The sequence below is a fragment of the Hylobates moloch genome, unplaced genomic scaffold (assembly GCF_009828535.3).
Source record: "Hylobates moloch isolate HMO894 unplaced genomic scaffold, HMol_V3 SCAFFOLD_3, whole genome shotgun sequence".
In the NCBI taxonomy this organism is placed as follows: domain Eukaryota; kingdom Metazoa; phylum Chordata; class Mammalia; order Primates; family Hylobatidae; genus Hylobates; species Hylobates moloch.
The window spans coordinates 63,091,062-63,107,350 of NW_026652278.1; the positions used below are offsets into that span (position 1 = coordinate 63,091,062).

Here is a 16,289-nt window from a genome sequence, read left to right on the forward strand (position 1 = left end):
ATAAAGTTTATGTGGTGTACAACGTGATGTTTTGATGTGTGTATGTTATGGAATGGCTAACTCAAGCTAATATTCATTACTTCACATTTTTTTGGTGGTGAGAACATTTAAATGTACTCTTAATAATTTTCAGGTATACAATATTTTTTTTTGTTTTTGTTTTGAGACAAAGTCTCGCTCTTGTCCCCAGGCTGAAGTGCAATGGCGCTATCTTGGCTCACTGCAACCTCTGCCTCCCAGGTACAAGCGATTCTCCTGCCTCAGCCTCCCAAGTAGCTGGGATTACAGGCGCCTGCCTCCACGCCCGGCTAATTATTGTATTTTTAGTAAAGACAGGGTTTCACCATGTTGGCCAGGCTGGTCTCGAACTCCTGACCTCAGGTGATCCGCCTGCCTCAGCCTCCCAAAGTGCTTGGATTACAGGCATGAGCCACCACACCTGGCTACAATCTGTTCTTAATTATAGTCAGCAATAGATCTCCTGAACTTATTCTTCCCAATCCCACCTCCACCCCCTGCTAATAATTAATTTTAAATGGCTGGGGAAAAAATTGAAAGAACTGTTTCATGACACTTGAACATTATATAAAATTCTCATGTCAGTGTTCATAAATACAAACTTTTATTAGAACATAGCCATACTTACATTGAAATACAGTTGAATTTGTCATATGACCAATTTATTAGTATTGATTAAGATGTTGAGCAGTTTATTCAAGTGTGGTTTTGTGGAATGAAAGGCAGGAGGGATTATGAGGACTCTCCTTAGCAGGATTGATGTATTTCACTTTTTTTGACAGGAAGGAAAGTTTAGGTTCTATTTTCTCAGCAGCTCTACTTAACTGCCTCCATCTGAACTATATATAGGGAGGGTGGATATCAGCAAAGAGTAACATCAGTAAGTTTTGATGAATTCTCTAAAAATTCTTATTTTTAAAGAGGGAATTTTGGCTGGGCACAGTGGCTCACACCTGTAATCCCAGTACTTTGGGAGGCCAAGGCGGGTGGATCACCTGAGGTCAGGAGTTGAGACCAGCCTGGCCAACATGGCAAAACCCTGTCTCTACTAAAAATAAAATTAGCTGAATGTGGTGGCACGCACCTGTAGTCCCAGCTCCTTGGGAGGCTGAGGTGGGAGAATTGCCTGAACCTAGGAGGCAGAGGTTGCGGTGAGCTGAGATCGTGCCACTGTACTCCATCCTGGGTGACAGAGTGAGACAGTCTCAAAAAAAAAGGTGGGTGTCAATTTGGTTATGTTGTGCGGGCTGGAGTGTAGTGCCCATCCATTGGCACGATCATAGAGTACTACAGCTCCCTAACTCCTAGACCCAAGTGATTCTCCCTCCTCTGTCTCCCCAGTAGCAGGAACTACAGGCCTGCGCCACCATGCCCAGCTTTCTTAGTTTTGAGGGACTGCATTTATACCTGTGCCTTTTACTGTGGTCTTTTATTCATATTGCTAGAAATTTGGAGAAGAAAGAAAGGCATAATCTCTGGAAGAAAGCCATTATTTCTGCAGATAGTTCTTTTTTTTTTTTTTTTTGAGACGGAATCTTGCTCTGTTGCCCAGGCTGGAGTGCAGTGGTGCGATCTAGGCTCACTGCAAGCTCCACCTCCGGGGTTCACACCATTCTCCTGCCTTAGCCTCCCGAGTAGCGGAACTACAGGCGCCCGCCATCATGCCCACCTAACTTTTTTTTGTATTTTTTAGTAGAGACGGGGTTTCACCATCTTAACCAGGATGGTCTCGATCTTCAGACCTTGTGATCCACCCACCTCGGCCTCCCAAAGTGCTGGGATTACAGGCGTGAGCCACCGCACCCGGCCACTTTCTGCGGATAGTTCTAAGCTTTAGTTTTGACCATGTTGGTTGCCTATGGCCAATTCCTGGATTATTTGCATGTTTCCAGACACAGCTATGTGAAAGCAGGGTTTGTTTTAATAGTGTTTTGAGCCTTTGATTCCAGTTCTGCTTCCACTCTTGGTCTATAAGGATCCCTATGGCAGCAACAGAATGGCCCAGCCCTCATGATTGGTTCCTTAAAAAGGCTTTAGGATATTCAAACTGGGTGGCCTGTCTTGCTTGGAATAGGACTAAGCATGTCACACTTCCACGGTGGAAGAGTTAATCCATATTCTATCTGTAAGTTGTATCTCCAGTCATTCGGTTTTCAACAAGTGGTCCTATCTTAGGAGGAGTGGTATATTAGAACAGTCCTTCCAGAGTAATCTTTTTCATTATTTCAGATTCCTTTTAGTTTTTTTTTTGTTTTTTTTGTTTTGTTTTTTTAAAAGGCTCTCACTCTGTCACCCAGGCTGGAGAGCAGTGATACGGTCATAGCTCACTGGAACCTCTACCTCCCTGGGCTCAGGTGATCCTCCCTTCTGAGGAGTGATCCTCAGCCTTCTGAGTTTCTGGGACTACAGGCATGAACCATGAGGCCCAGCTAATTTTTGTGATTTTTGTGTTTTTTGTAGAGTCAGGGTTTCTCCATGTTGCCCAGGCTGGTCTTGAACTCCTGGTCTCAAGTAACCTGCCCGCCTCGGCCTTCCGAAGTGCTGGGATTAGAGGTGTGAGCCACCACACCTGCACTACTACTATTAGTTTGAACACTATATTTAAATCTAATAATTCAGACATGGTCCATTTCATACTTGACAGAAAGTATGAGTCAAACACTCAAATCATTCAGATTCTCACGTATGTAAAACGTATGCTTGGCCAGGTGCAGTGGCTCACACCTGTAATCCTAGCACTTTGGGAGGCCAAAGCGGGCGGATCACTTGAGGTCAGGAGTTCAAGACCAGCCTGACCAACATGGAGAAACCCTGTCTCTACTAAAAATACAAAATTAGCTGGGGTGGGCCGGGAGCGGTGGCTCACGCTTGTGATCCCAGCACTTTGGGAGGCCGAGGCAGGCGGATCACAAGGTCAGGAGATCGAGACTATGGTGAAACCCCATCTCTACTAAATATACAAAAAAAAAAAAAAATTAGCCGGGCGTGGTGGCAGGCACCTGTAGTCCCAGCTACTCGGAGAGGCTGAGGCAGGAGAATGGCGTGAACCCAGGAGGCGGAGCTTACAGTGAGCCGAGATCGCGCCACTGCACTCCAGCCTGGGCGACAGAGCGAGACTCCGTCTCAAAAAAAAAAAAAATTAGCTGGGGTGGTGGCGCATGCCTGTAATCCCAGCTATTCAGGAGGCTGAGGCAGGAGAATCACTTGAACCCAGGAGGCGGAGGTTGCGGTGAGCTGAGATTGCGCCATTGCACTCCAGCCTGGGCAAAAAGAGCGAAACTCTGTCTCAAAAAAAAAAAAAAAGCAGGCTTATAAAATAAAACAAAAATGTCCTTTATGATTTGTCTTAAAGGTAGTTAAATTAATTTTAAGGGCTAACTTTGAACTGTTGTAAGTAGGACATGGAGGGAAACAAGTGTAAGAGCTAAATCTAGTGTCCCATACATCTTTGTGTTTCTTACTCTACCCTTTGGAAGGGTGGGGGTGGACATGGATAAGGCACACACAGTTAATTTAGGGATGGTGGAGTCTTGGTACTTGCTCTTTTTCCCTGACCATGCTTTGGAGTTATTTTATTTTTTAAATTCTGCGTTTAGCATGCTATTATCACTTGCTTACTACTATAGGTCCTATTTTATCTGTTGCCTAGCATATTCTCATAGTGCCTAAAATACTCTAAAAGCTATTTCCAGAAGGATCTTTAATGAGACATACAATGCTTAATCTCTCAAATGTAAATGTACTAGAACAAAGCATTCTGGGGAAGAAAACAGTGGTTGATTTAACACAACTCGCTTTTCCAAAACAGTGGCTTTTGATTTTCTGTAAACATTGACTTTATTAAGCTTTTCCCTTGCTACTATATGCACTATTTCTTAAATTGCAAAGAGTTATTCATAAAATTTGTGATAAATATTTGAATGTAAGGTGACGTTTTTGGATTCTTTATACTAGATTTTTAGCAGCATGTGGACATGTATGTGATAGCTGTTACAGAATTCACTTAAGTTTTACTTAGAAGCCTGGGTAGTAGAACCAAGAAGTTTCAGTGGGAATTTTTTTTTAATTTGAAAGATTAAATAGGTAAAAAGTCATCTTTAATCTCTATTAAACTTTTTTGTATAATGTCAGAAGTGAGAGTTCCCCACATCTGCTTACAGCCTGTTTGTATCCTTCCTAACTTGATTGATGAAATGGACATCTCTATATACATGTGCATATACTTTCAATTTTTGCTTAGTAACAAAAACAAAAGTTATACATACTGGTGCTTTTTTCACGTATTTCATGAACCATTTTCCAGGGCAGTTCATCTAGATCTCCCTCATTATTTTTAATGGCTACATATTCCACTATTATGGATGTACCATATTTATACAGCCGGTTCCCTATTGATGGACATACGGTTGTGGCTAGTTTTTTGCTAGCATCATGATAGATTAGAGCCTGTAATGAATGGTAAGGAAGTAAGTAGATGATAGCACTACTACTTTAAAGGAAAAAGTAGAGAATAAACTTCCTTTGCCATAGTCACTTACTAAATGAAATTTAATAAAAACACTGTCAAAAGTTGGGAGGACCAAAATTGATACTTTTTCTCTGATCTTTTTGCCATGTGTATATCTGAATTCTTTGTTTTTAAAGAAGAAACAGCATTGAAGCATTATTTGGGGGGAAAAACACACACACAAAATCCAGCAACTCAGCATTCATGAGCAACTCTATACTATACCAGTATGTGCCTGTGCAGTGGAAGGAAAACAATTTTGGTAAGGATTAAAACTTTAGCTTTAAACTTCCAGCAGGTTGATATTCTAATGAACGATAAATCAAAAAAATTTTTAAATATTCTTGTATTGGCAGTACTTTTTTTTTTTAATCACCCTACCTTGATATCTGTAATTTTAGTTTAAACTTTCCCATTTTTCTTTAAAGAAAAAAATCTGAATTTGCAGCCAACAAAAATTAGATACCCTAAGGTTGTATTACTTCTGACTTTTATTAAAATATCAACATTTCTTAGAGATGTTTATGGGCCAACTTTGTCTTTTTCTTCAAGGGGCCAAGTTCACTAATTGCTGAGTTTTATACATATGACAGCAACAGTCCTTTTGTAGGTGTGTGTTGCATCCATCTAGATACTTTAAAATGCTCATCTATTTCATTTTTAAAATTTTATGTGGGGGATTATCGGTAGTTTTTTGTTAAACATATGACATCTGTAGTTTATTTCACTAATGTAAATTTTTTCTACCTTTTGCTTGATACAGGAAATATATCCTGGACAATTCCAACCATCTCTCTGTCACAAATTCATAGCTTTGTCAGATAAGGAAGGAAAACTACTTCGCAACTATACCCAGAACATAGACACGCTGGAACAGGTTGCGGGAATCCAAAGGATAATTCAGTGTCATGGTTAGTAAACTTCAGAGTGGTTTTCTGTAATTTATTTTAGTTTTATAGGAAGATTTTTCCTATAAAGTCGACTGCCATCAAGAAGAGATAAAGCATTATTTAATCATGTTATCTCATTAATTATAGATAACCTCAGAAAAGTAGAAAACAAAAATAATAAAGACAGAAGTATTGGCCTTGACAATTACATAAAACCTCAGATATTAATTTGCTTTTGATTTCAAAAGATGCTGCAGTTGCATGCATTCAGTTATTTTAAATAATCTTTTCTGGCTGAGTGCAGTGGCTCATGCCTGTAATCCTAGCACTTTGGGAAGCCGAGGCGGGCAGATCCCATGAGGCCAGGAGTTTTGAGACCAGCCTGGCCAACATGGTGAAACCCCGGCTCTACTAAAAATACAAAAATTAGCCGGGCATGGTGGTGCGCCTGTAATCCCTGCTACTCAGTAGGCTGAGGCACGAGAATCACTTGAACCTGGGAGTTGGAGGTTGCAGCGAGCCAAGATTGCACCATTACACTCCAGCCTGGGAGACAGAGTGAGACTCTCAAAAAAAAAAACAACAAAATTCTGAATACAAGAGTAGTATTAGCTGTTAATGAAGAAATGTGACATCTTTAGTTTATGAAACTAAAAGAACTGGATAGTTGAGATGTACAGGATTCAGAGATTCAGAAATGTTTAATGTAAAACAAGTATCAACAGGCCATTAGTATCTAAAGTGTTTCTAAGAACTGCTGAGCTAAGGTAATAGAATTGGAACTGTCCAACTCTGCAGGATTTTAGCCCTGGAGGAGTGAGCTGTTACAGTTTTGTTGAAAAGAGTAACTTTAGAAGGCATCATTATATTAGTGTTTCAGAGATTGAGAATTATATTCATTCTGTGTATACATAAATACATAAATTCGTCATCCCCTAGATTCTCCTGTGGTGTATCACAAAATCTGCAGTGTGTTCTGAGGTTTAAAATCAAAGTTAAAAACAAAAGCAAAAATCCTTAAACCCTCTTAACATTTGTGATGTCAAACTTTATAACGTTTGTGGTGTGTTCAAGAAACAGAAAGACTTCTTTAATAAAGCATATATATGTTGGTTGTTTTTAGGTTCCTTTGCAACAGCATCTTGCCTGATTTGTAAATACAAAGTTGACTGTGAAGCTGTACGAGGAGATATTTTTAATCAGGTAATTTGTTGCCCATATTTTAGGAATTGTTCATGTCTCTGAAGTATTTCTTGTTTTGCCTCAAAATCCTTTTTTACCCCTTAAAAGTATATATGGTACAGAAAGATTCAGGAAGAAAATAGTTAGCAATTGGGGATTTTGGTAAAATACACAAGAACCTTTCAATACCTTATATAGAAAACAGCCCTATAAAGTCTCTTAAAATTCTGAAATTGGCTTCTTAGTATCTAAGCCGAACATAAAATGTCAGATCATAAGCAAGTTGTTGTAGTAGTTTTTCTCCTTCCTCTCCCTTTTTGTGCCTGTCAGATTTGGACCTTAAATTAGTTGTGGCAATCTTTTAAAATTATTTCATACATGTTCATTGCCAAAAAATATAGGAAAATGTGGCAGAAAATAAAAATTATCCAGAAATATGTCCTATGTGCTTAGCAGTATATAGAGTTAATCATGTCATTATGAAAGAGGAAGAATAGTATATTAAAATCGAATCATTGGTTGGGTGCAGTGGCTCATGCTTGTAATCCCAGCACTTTGGGAGGCTGAGGTGGGTCGATCATTTGAGGTCAGAAGTTCGAGACCAGCCTGGCCAACATGGCAAAACCCCGTCTCTCCTAAAAATACAAAAATTAGCCTGGCATGGTGGCATATGCCTTTAATCTCAGCTGCTTGGGAGGCTGAGGCAGGAGAATCATTTGAACTCGGGAGGTGGAGGTTGTAGTGAGCTGAGATCATGCCACTGTACTCCAGGCTGGGCAACAGAACAAGACTTCATCTCAAATAAAATGGAATCATTTTATTTGACAAATGTCTGTTTTTTTTTAAAGGATCAATTCCCATTTAGTGTATATATACACATTGTGTTTTTCCTCTTAATACATGATGGACTCTTCAATGTCAAGTGTTTTTCTGCATAGATATTATAACAAGAGCACAGTATTTCACTGTTTCGTAGTATGTTAATAAACTACCCATCATTGACAGTTGATGTTTAGATTGTTATCCAGTTGCTGTTTATCCATAGCTTTTCTGTTTTGTTATTTTTTTTTTTAATAATTCTGAAATGTATTCTTAGAGGTGTGGAAATGTTGACTATTTCTAAGTTGGGCTTACTCTTTGCTTCTCTACCTCAACCACAATCTGAAAATATGTAGGTAGTTCCTCGATGTCCTAGGTGCCCAGCTGATGAACCGCTTGCTATCATGAAACCAGAGATTGTGTTTTTTGGTGAAAATTTACCAGAACAGTTTCATAGAGCCATGAAGTATGACAAAGATGAAGTTGACCTTCTCATTGTTATTGGGTCTTCCCTCAAAGTAAGACCAGTAGCTCTAATTCCAAGTAAGTTGGTGATGGTTTTTGGAGAACCTTTCTATATATAATGTCATGGGTTGTGGGTCTGTATAATAGACCCTAGTAATCTTAACTCTGCTTCTGTTTGAAAGAGTGGTGAAGAGCTAATTTTAGAAATTGTTTGTTTATTTATTGAGATGGAGTTTCCCTCTCGTTGCCTAGGCTGGAGTGCAGTGGCGTATCTCAGCTCACTGCAACCTCCGCCTCCCGGGTTCAAGCGATTCTTCCGCCTCAGCCTTCTGAGTAGCTGGGATTACAGGCGTCCACCAACATGCCTGGCTAGTTTTTGTATTTTTAGTATAGACCGAGTTTCACCATGTTGGCCAGGCTGGTCTCGAACTCCTCAGCTCAGGTGATCTGCCTGTCTCTGCCTCCTAAAGTGCTGGGATTACAGGCGTGAGCCCCTGTGCCTGGTCAGAAATTGTTTATTTTTAGTAGAGATGAGGGCTTGTTGTGTTGCCCAGGTTGGATTCGAACTCCTGGGCTCAAGTGATCTTCCTGCCTTAGCCCTCTGAGTAGCTAGGATTACAGGCATGAGCCTCCACATCTGGCTAAACTGTTCTTTAGATGGCATTGTTGTTCATTGAGACTGGTGAATCTGACATTTTGATGGGGGGGCGGAGGGTTGTCAAAACACAAGTAATGTTGGTGGCTCATGCCTGTAATCTCAGCACTTTGGGAGGCCGAGGTGGGTGGATCGCTTGAGGGCAGCAGTTTGAGACCAGCCTGGCCAACATGGTGAAACCCTGTCTCTACTAAAAATACAAAAATTAGCTGGGCGTGGTGGTGTGCGCGTGTAGTCCCAGCCACTTGGGAGGTTGGGGCATGAGAATCGCTTGAACTCAGGAGGCAGAGGTTGCAATGAGCCAAGATTGTGCCACTGCACTCCAGCCTGGGTGACAGAGTGGGACTCTGTCTCAAAAAATCAGAAACAAGAAAACCCAGAAGTAATGCTAAACTCTACTTCTAATTTATGTGAAAAATTAAGACAAAGGTAAAGAGTTCAACTTAGACTTTTTGGTGGAATGTGTTTTTATGTTGCAAGGGTTAGCATCAATTAATTTGTGAAATGGTCCTTTATCCTTATATTTTTTGATTACAGTTGTTGATCTTTCAAATTTAATTTCACATTTAATAAATTTAAATGTATAGTTTGGTAGAAGGTAGAAGTGTAACATACCATGTAAGATGGAATTTGGAGGCTCAAAATGATTGGTTCATTCTTGTCGTAATAACAGCCATGCCATAACGGTGATATGTTGATATAGTTTACCCAAAAGGGTGTGTATATAAAAGTGTTCACATAAAATTTAAATCTCTATTACTGTCAGAAAAATTTCTTTGTCATATATATTCTCATACTGTCTGTTTCCTCCTCTAGTTTGGAATCAGAGGAGGAGAGAGAGAGATTTCAGTTGCATCAGATGTGTCCTTTCATAAGTGAGGGAAAGAGGAGAGGAAACAATATTAAATCCCTAGCCAGAGAATTGAATTAGACCCCACATCAGCAGTCAAGGCAGCTAAACAGTTGGAAGAAACATGGAGTCAAGCTCTTCAATTTTGTGTCTATCCCATATCTCGTGGCTTTAGCAGTTAACTCAGTCTTACCTAATTAGATATGAAATTCTGTTAAAGTAGAATACAAGACAATTTGCAATTAAATGAAACATGAAAATTTAATATACAAGCCCCTTTGTTCTTGAGTTGCTCTTCTTAAAGCAAAATCAAAGGCACTCTGCTTAAATTTATTTTTTAGAGGCGGGTGTCTTGCTGTAGCTCAGGCTAGAGTGCAGTGGTGCAGTTTCAGCTCACTGCAGCCTTCAACTCCTGGGGACAAGCAGTCCTTCCACTTCAGCTTCCTGAGTAGTTAGGACCACAGGTGCACACCATGCTTGGCTAATTTTTAATTTTTTTTTGTAGAAACAAGATTCACTTTGTTGCCCAGGCTGGTCACAAACTCCTGGCTGGCCTCAAGTGATCCTTCCTCCTCTGCCTCTCAAAGCATTAGGATTACAGGCATGAGCTATCACGCCCGGTCCTTAAAAACTTTTCTTTCAAAAGCTTTCTGTGGGATAGTATGTTGTGTTGCAAAGATAATTAAAGAAACAGGTTTATAATAGTGTAGAATATATGACTTTTTTCCTCCCCTCCCTCCCTCCCTTCCTTCCGTTTGTCCTTCCTTTCCTCCATTCATCCTTCCTTCCGTTAGTCCTTCCTTCTGTCCGTCCTTCCCATCCGTCCTTCCTTCCTTCCTTCGTCCATCCTTCTATCTGTCCTTCCTTCCGTTCGTCTGTCCGTCCTTCCTTCCTCCCACCCTCCCTCCCTCCTATCCTCCCTCCCAGGGTGGATTGTAGTGCCCAGGCTGGAGTGCAGTGGCATGATCTCGGCTCACTGCAGTCTCTGCCTCCCGTGTTCAAGCAGTTCTTCTCCCAAGTAGTTGGGATTAGAGGCATGCGCTACCATACACCCAGCTAATTTTGTATTTTTAGTAGAGATGGGGTTTCACCATGTTGGTCAGGTTGGTCTTGAACTCCTGACCTCAGGTGATCCGCCTGCCTCGGCCTCCCAAAGTGCTGGGATTACAGGCGTGAGCCACCGCACCCGGCTCACCTTCTTTATATCAGGAGCTACTTAAGTAGAACATTTATGTGCCAAGAACTCTTCTATGCACTTGACTTATTTAATCCTCACCACAGTCTTGTGGAAAAGTACTGTTATTATCCCCATTCTGCAGACAAGGAAATTTGAGGTTCAGAGTGGGAAAGTCTGGGAAGATTGCTCAGGGGTAGCCAGGTGATAGGAGCAGAGCCTGAGCATTTTATAAAAGACACCTAAGTGCCCATCTGCTTGCTTGATGAAATGTAATGGCTTGGTTAAGTATTTAATGCATGGGTCTTTTTTGGGAATTTGGAGCTCAAGCCCTTGTTGGATTTTTGCGTAATGTATCTGTTGTGGTTTTATTAGCTTACTTCCTCCTCCCTTTTTCTAACTCTTATTTTTCACCCTATTTTAAGGTTCCATACCCCATGAAGTGCCTCAGATATTAATTAATAGAGAACCTTTGCCTCATCTGCATTTTGATGTAGAGCTTCTTGGAGACTGTGATGTCATAATTAATGAATTGTGTCATAGGTTAGGTGGTGAATATGCCAAACTTTGCTGTAACCCTATAAAGCTCTCAGAAATTACTGAAAAACCTCCACGAACACAAAAAGAATTGGCTTATTTGTCAGAGTTGCCACCCACACCTCTTCATATTTCAGAAGACTCAAGTTCACCAGAAAGAACTTCACCACCAGATTCTTCAGTGATTGTCACACTTTTAGACCAAGCAGCTAAGAGTAATGATGATTTAGATGTGTCTGAATCAAAAGGTTGTATGGAAGAAAAACCACAGGAAGTACAAACTTCTAGGAATGTTGAAAGTATTGCTGAACAGATGGAAAATCCGGATTTGAAGAATGTTGGTTCCAGTACTGGGGAGAAAAATGAAAGAACTTCAGTGGCTGGAACAGTGAGAAAATGCTGGCCTAATAGAGTGGCAAAGGAGCAGATTAGTAAGCGGCTTGATGGTAAGAAAGGCAATCGAACCATTTTGAAAGTATAAATGTCGTAACAATATTTCCAAAAATTTAGCTATTTCGGCAGGTTAATCGATAGGGTAGCTTTATGTAGTTGATTCAGTTTAGAGAAACTGTACAGTTCGTAATCAGAAAGGTAAATCTTCTGGTATCTTAACATATTATGGAGAAGGAAGTGTTTAATAGTGCTCTGTATGTTGTGTTTCTCTAGGGGATGGAAAAATAAGAACGGGTTATCAGCTGGCAGAAATGATGACAGATTTGAGTGCTTACTGTGGGTCAGCTGCTTTACATATGTTATCTGATTTTAATCTGAGGTAGGAACTATTACTCTTCTGCAGGTGGGAAAACTCAGGACCATAGAGGTTGAATACCTCATGCACAGTAACTACTAAGAAGTGGAAGAACCAGATTAAAATCCAGTCTATTTATACTTAGAGCCTGCCCCCTTAACTACTATGCAGTGTTGTCTCAGATCTAGAACACATCTTTGTTTTCTCTGAGGACTTAGAAAAAACACCCGTGATTCTTCTCCACTGAATATACGAATAGTTTCTACCCTGTTTAGAACATGCATAGTCTGTATCAGTCAGTGTTAATTGACATGTGAAATCACTTTCTACTCTTTGGAAGCCGATGTTTTAAGTCCAAGTAGTCTGTATGGTGGAAATTCCTAACTTAATGTTAAAAAAAAGAAAACCACTGTAACTTAGCTATAACAGTCTTATATAACTTAGAACTTTAAGTCTCATTCCATTTACCATACTTGGTGAAAACTGACAAATTTTAGACAACTGTATTTGAGTATTCCAGTCATTTGCTGTAAATACATTTTAGTTCAGTTGAATAAACCTTTGGCCTTTTTCATATTAGGTACTGTGGTAAGTTCTGGAGACACAGTGATTAATGTTGTGTATAATTATAAATGTGGGTGATAAATACTCATTAATACTTTGGTATAGGTGCTACTGAAGAACAAAGTACTTTGTTTTGAACAAAACATCACCCCAAAAGGTAGATTTTTTTTTTTTTTTTGTGTGTTTGTGTGTGTGTGACGGAGTCTCACTCTGTCGCCCGGGCTGGAGTGCAGTGGCACGATCTCAGCTCACTGCAACCTCCGCCTCCCGGGTTCAAGAGATTCTCCTGCCTCAGCCTCCTGAGTAGCTGAGATTACAGGCGTGTGCCACCTCGCCCGGCTGATTTTTGTATTTTTAGTAGAGACGGGGTTTCGCCATGTTGGTCAGGCTGGTCTCAAACTCCTGACCCCGTGATCCACCCACCTCGGGCTCCCAAAGTGCTGGAATTACAGGCATGAGCCACCGCGCCCAGCCCCAAAAGGTAGATTCTACTTGGAGATTAGATTACAGAAGGCTTTCTAAGGAGCAAAATATTTAACAATAAGTAGGGATTTAAAAAGAGCAGATGTGTTTCCAGGGGAAACTAGAAAAAACATAGAAGGATGCTTATGTTTGCAAATCATGGCAGAAGTCAGAAAGTAGAAAAATTGCTACTGACTTAGATAATATACAGTTGTCTCTAGCATATACAAAGTCTGCCTATGCACTAAGACTTGCACCCACATTTCTTGAATGTCATTTTGACAGATGTGTCAAACGGACAAATCTCTTTGCCCAGGAAACAGAGATAACCTGGAACAGTCATTTTTATTTTTTTTATTTTTATTTATTTTTTGAGACGGAGTTTTACTGTTGTTGTCCAGGCTGAAGTACAATGGTGTGATCTCGGCTCAGGGCAACCTCCGCCTCCCGGGTTCAAGCGATTCTCCTGCCTCAGCCTCCAGAGTAGCTGTAGCTGAGACCACAGGCGCATGCCCTCATGCTCAGCTATTTTTTTTTTTTCTTTTTTTTTTTTTTTTTAGTTTTTGTAGAGACAAGGTCTTGCCACATTGCCTAGGCTGATATCAAACTCCTGGGCTCAAGCAGTCTGCCTGCGTTGGCCTCCCGAAGTGCTGGGATTACAGGTGTGAGCCACTGTGCCCTGCCTGTGGTGTCTTAGGAAACTGATGAGTACTATGTGTCTGTTTTAACAGAGGGAAATAAGTGGTTTTCACAGTGATTTGTAGTGGACTGTGAAATAAATTTTAGGGATTCAGGTCAGAATTGTCACACAGGTTGTAGTCAGGGTGAGAACTGGGTCATGATGCAGTATAAAAAAGTTTGAGGCCGGGCGCGGTGGCTCACGCCTGTAATCCCAGCACTTTGGGAGGCCGAGGCGGGCGGATCACGAGGTCAGGAGATCGAGACCATCCTGGCTAACACGGTGAAACCCCATCTCTACTAAAAATACAAAAAATTAGCTGGGCGAGGTGGCAGGCGCCTGTAGTCCCAGCTACGCGGGAGGCTGAGGCAGGAGAATGGCGTGAACCCCGGGGGGCGGAGCCTGCAGTGAGCAGAGATGGCGCCACTGCACTCCAGCCTGGGTGAAAGAGCGAGACTCCGTCTCAAAAAAAAAAAAAGTTTGAGAGCCACTTTGGAGAGAACTTGAGGTATGCCACCTACCAGTGTGGATAACCAGGCTTTTGAGAATTAGTCTGGGATACGGTATAATAAATACTACATTTATTATGTGTGAAAAGAGATGTTAAGTTAGGGACATACTATGAATAGGGTAGAAAACTTTTCCATCAGTTTTTAGGGATCCTACTCTTTCACTTAAACCCCAAATGGCCAAGCTAGGATTGATTTGGTGTGCTGTAGAAAGAACTTCATGGTATTCATGGATTCAAATTACATCTTAGAGGAGTCTTCAAAAGCGTCTTAGACTGTATGTGTATATACACGCACATTCTGAAGCAGTAGGTGGGTCGTGGGGCCTGAGATCTCAGGTGAATCTAAATTTAGGTTCACAGGTGATACTGTAGATTCACAGTGTCTACAGAGTACACTATGAATTTGTGGTGATTACATTATTGACAAAATATGTTAGGTTTATAATCAGAAAAAAGTTAAATGAAAATAGTTAAGATGCTTTAAAAGCCTGTGTACTTTAGAGAAGCTACTTAACACAAATTGGGTATCTAATGTAGGCTGGGCTGGATACTTCATTTTCATCAAATCTTTTTAAAAGAATTGGTGAAATAGCCTTTATTGGATATGGTTTTCTACATTTTTCACACCTCCCTCCTTCACAGGGTTGTAAAAATTTATTTCATATTCTAGATGAGGAAATTGAGGCACAGAGGTACACTTACAAAGATATAATAAATGGCAGAACTAAGATTTGAACCCAGGGCTAAGTGTATTGCTTGTATTTATTTAATTAATTTATTAATTTTTAAGAGACAGCATCACTCTGTTGCCTAGGCTGGCCCTTGAACTCCTGGGCTCAAGCAGTCCACCCGCCTCAGCCTCCTGAGTAGCTGGGACTGCAGGCATACCATGCCTCCCAGTTGTTTTTAAACACTAATAGTAGTTTTTCATAAGGACACTTACAAAGGCAGAGCTGGAACCCACACTTCATTCCACACTGCTCAGACTTAGTCTTAGAAAACTGAAAGTAACATTTTTATTATTGTATTTCAGGTAATCAGTATCTGTTTTTGCCACCAAATCGTTACATTTTCCATGGCGCTGAGGTATATTCAGACTCTGAAGACGACGTCTTATCCTCTAGTTCTTGTGGCAGTAACAGTGATAGTGGGACATGCCAGAGTCCAAGTTTAGAAGAACCCATGGAGGATGAAAGTGAAATTGAAGAATTCTACAATGGCTTAGAAGATGAGCCTGATATTCCAGAGAGAGCTGGAGGAGCTGGATTTGGGACTGATGGAGATGATCAAGAGGCAATTAATGAAGCTATATCTATAAAACAGGAAGTAACAGACATGAACTGTCCATCAAACAAATCATAGTGTAATAATTGTGCAGGTACAGGAATTGTTCCACCAGCATTAGGAACTTTAGCATGTCAAAATGAATGTTTACTTGTGAACTCGATAGAGCAAGGAAACCAGAAAGGTGTAATATTTATAGGTTGGTAAAATAGATTGTTTTTTCATGGATAATTTTTAACTTCATTATTTCTGTACTTGTACAAACTCAACACTAACTTTTTTTTAAAAAAAGAAAGGTACTAAGTATCTTTAATCAGCTGTTGGTCAAGACTTTCTTTTAAAGGTTCATTTGTATGATAAATTCATACGTGTATATATAATTTTTTTGTTTTTGTCTAGTGAGTTTCAACATTTTTAAAGTTTTCAAAAAGCCATCAGAATGTTAAATTAATGTAAAGGGAACAGCTTATCTAGACCAAAGAATGGTATTTTCACTTTTCTTTGTAACATTGAATGGTTTGAAGTACTCAAAATCTGTTACGCTAAACTTTTGATTCTTTAACACAATTATTTTTAAACACTGGCATTTTCCAAAACTGTGGCAGCTAACTTTTTAAAATCTCAAATGACATGCAATGTGAGTAGAAGGAAGTCAGCAATATGTGGGGAGAGCACTCGGTTGTCTTTACTTTTAAAAGTAATACTTGGTGCTAAGAATTTCAGGATTATTGTATTTATGTTCAAATGAAGATGGCTTTTGTACTTCCTGTGGACATGTAATAATGTCTATATTGGCTCATAAAACTAACCTGAAAAACAAATAAATGCTTTGGAAATGTTTCAGTTGCTTTAGAAACATTAGTGCCTGCCTGGATCCCCTTAGTTTTGAAATATTTGCCATTGTTGTTTAAATACCTATCACTGTGGTAGAGCTTGCATTTATC

At 40.1% G+C, this 16,289-nt stretch overlaps 1 protein-coding gene across 2 annotated transcripts in view; it reads left to right on the plus strand.

Moving 5' to 3' along the window:
* Positions 1–15,576, plus strand: part of SIRT1 (sirtuin 1) — a 34,634-nt gene extending 19,058 nt beyond the window's left edge. Inside the window, exons 1-6 of one of the 2 annotated variants that reach the window (XM_032138378.2) lie at positions 4,691–4,787; positions 5,289–5,436; positions 6,539–6,618; positions 7,773–7,959; positions 10,986–11,543; positions 15,095–15,576. In XM_032138378.2, the coding sequence (XP_031994269.1) occupies positions 4,755–4,787; positions 5,289–5,436; positions 6,539–6,618; positions 7,773–7,959; positions 10,986–11,543; positions 15,095–15,423 (1,335 nt within the window). In that variant the 5' untranslated portion in view covers positions 4,691–4,754 and the 3' untranslated portion in view covers positions 15,424–15,576. Of the gene's footprint in view, positions 1–4,690; positions 4,788–5,288; positions 5,437–6,538; positions 6,619–7,772; positions 7,960–10,985; positions 11,544–15,094 lie in introns of those variants that run through there. The other variant, XM_032138360.2, reaches the window with a different exon arrangement.
* The last annotated feature ends 713 nt before the right edge of the window (positions 15,577–16,289 follow it).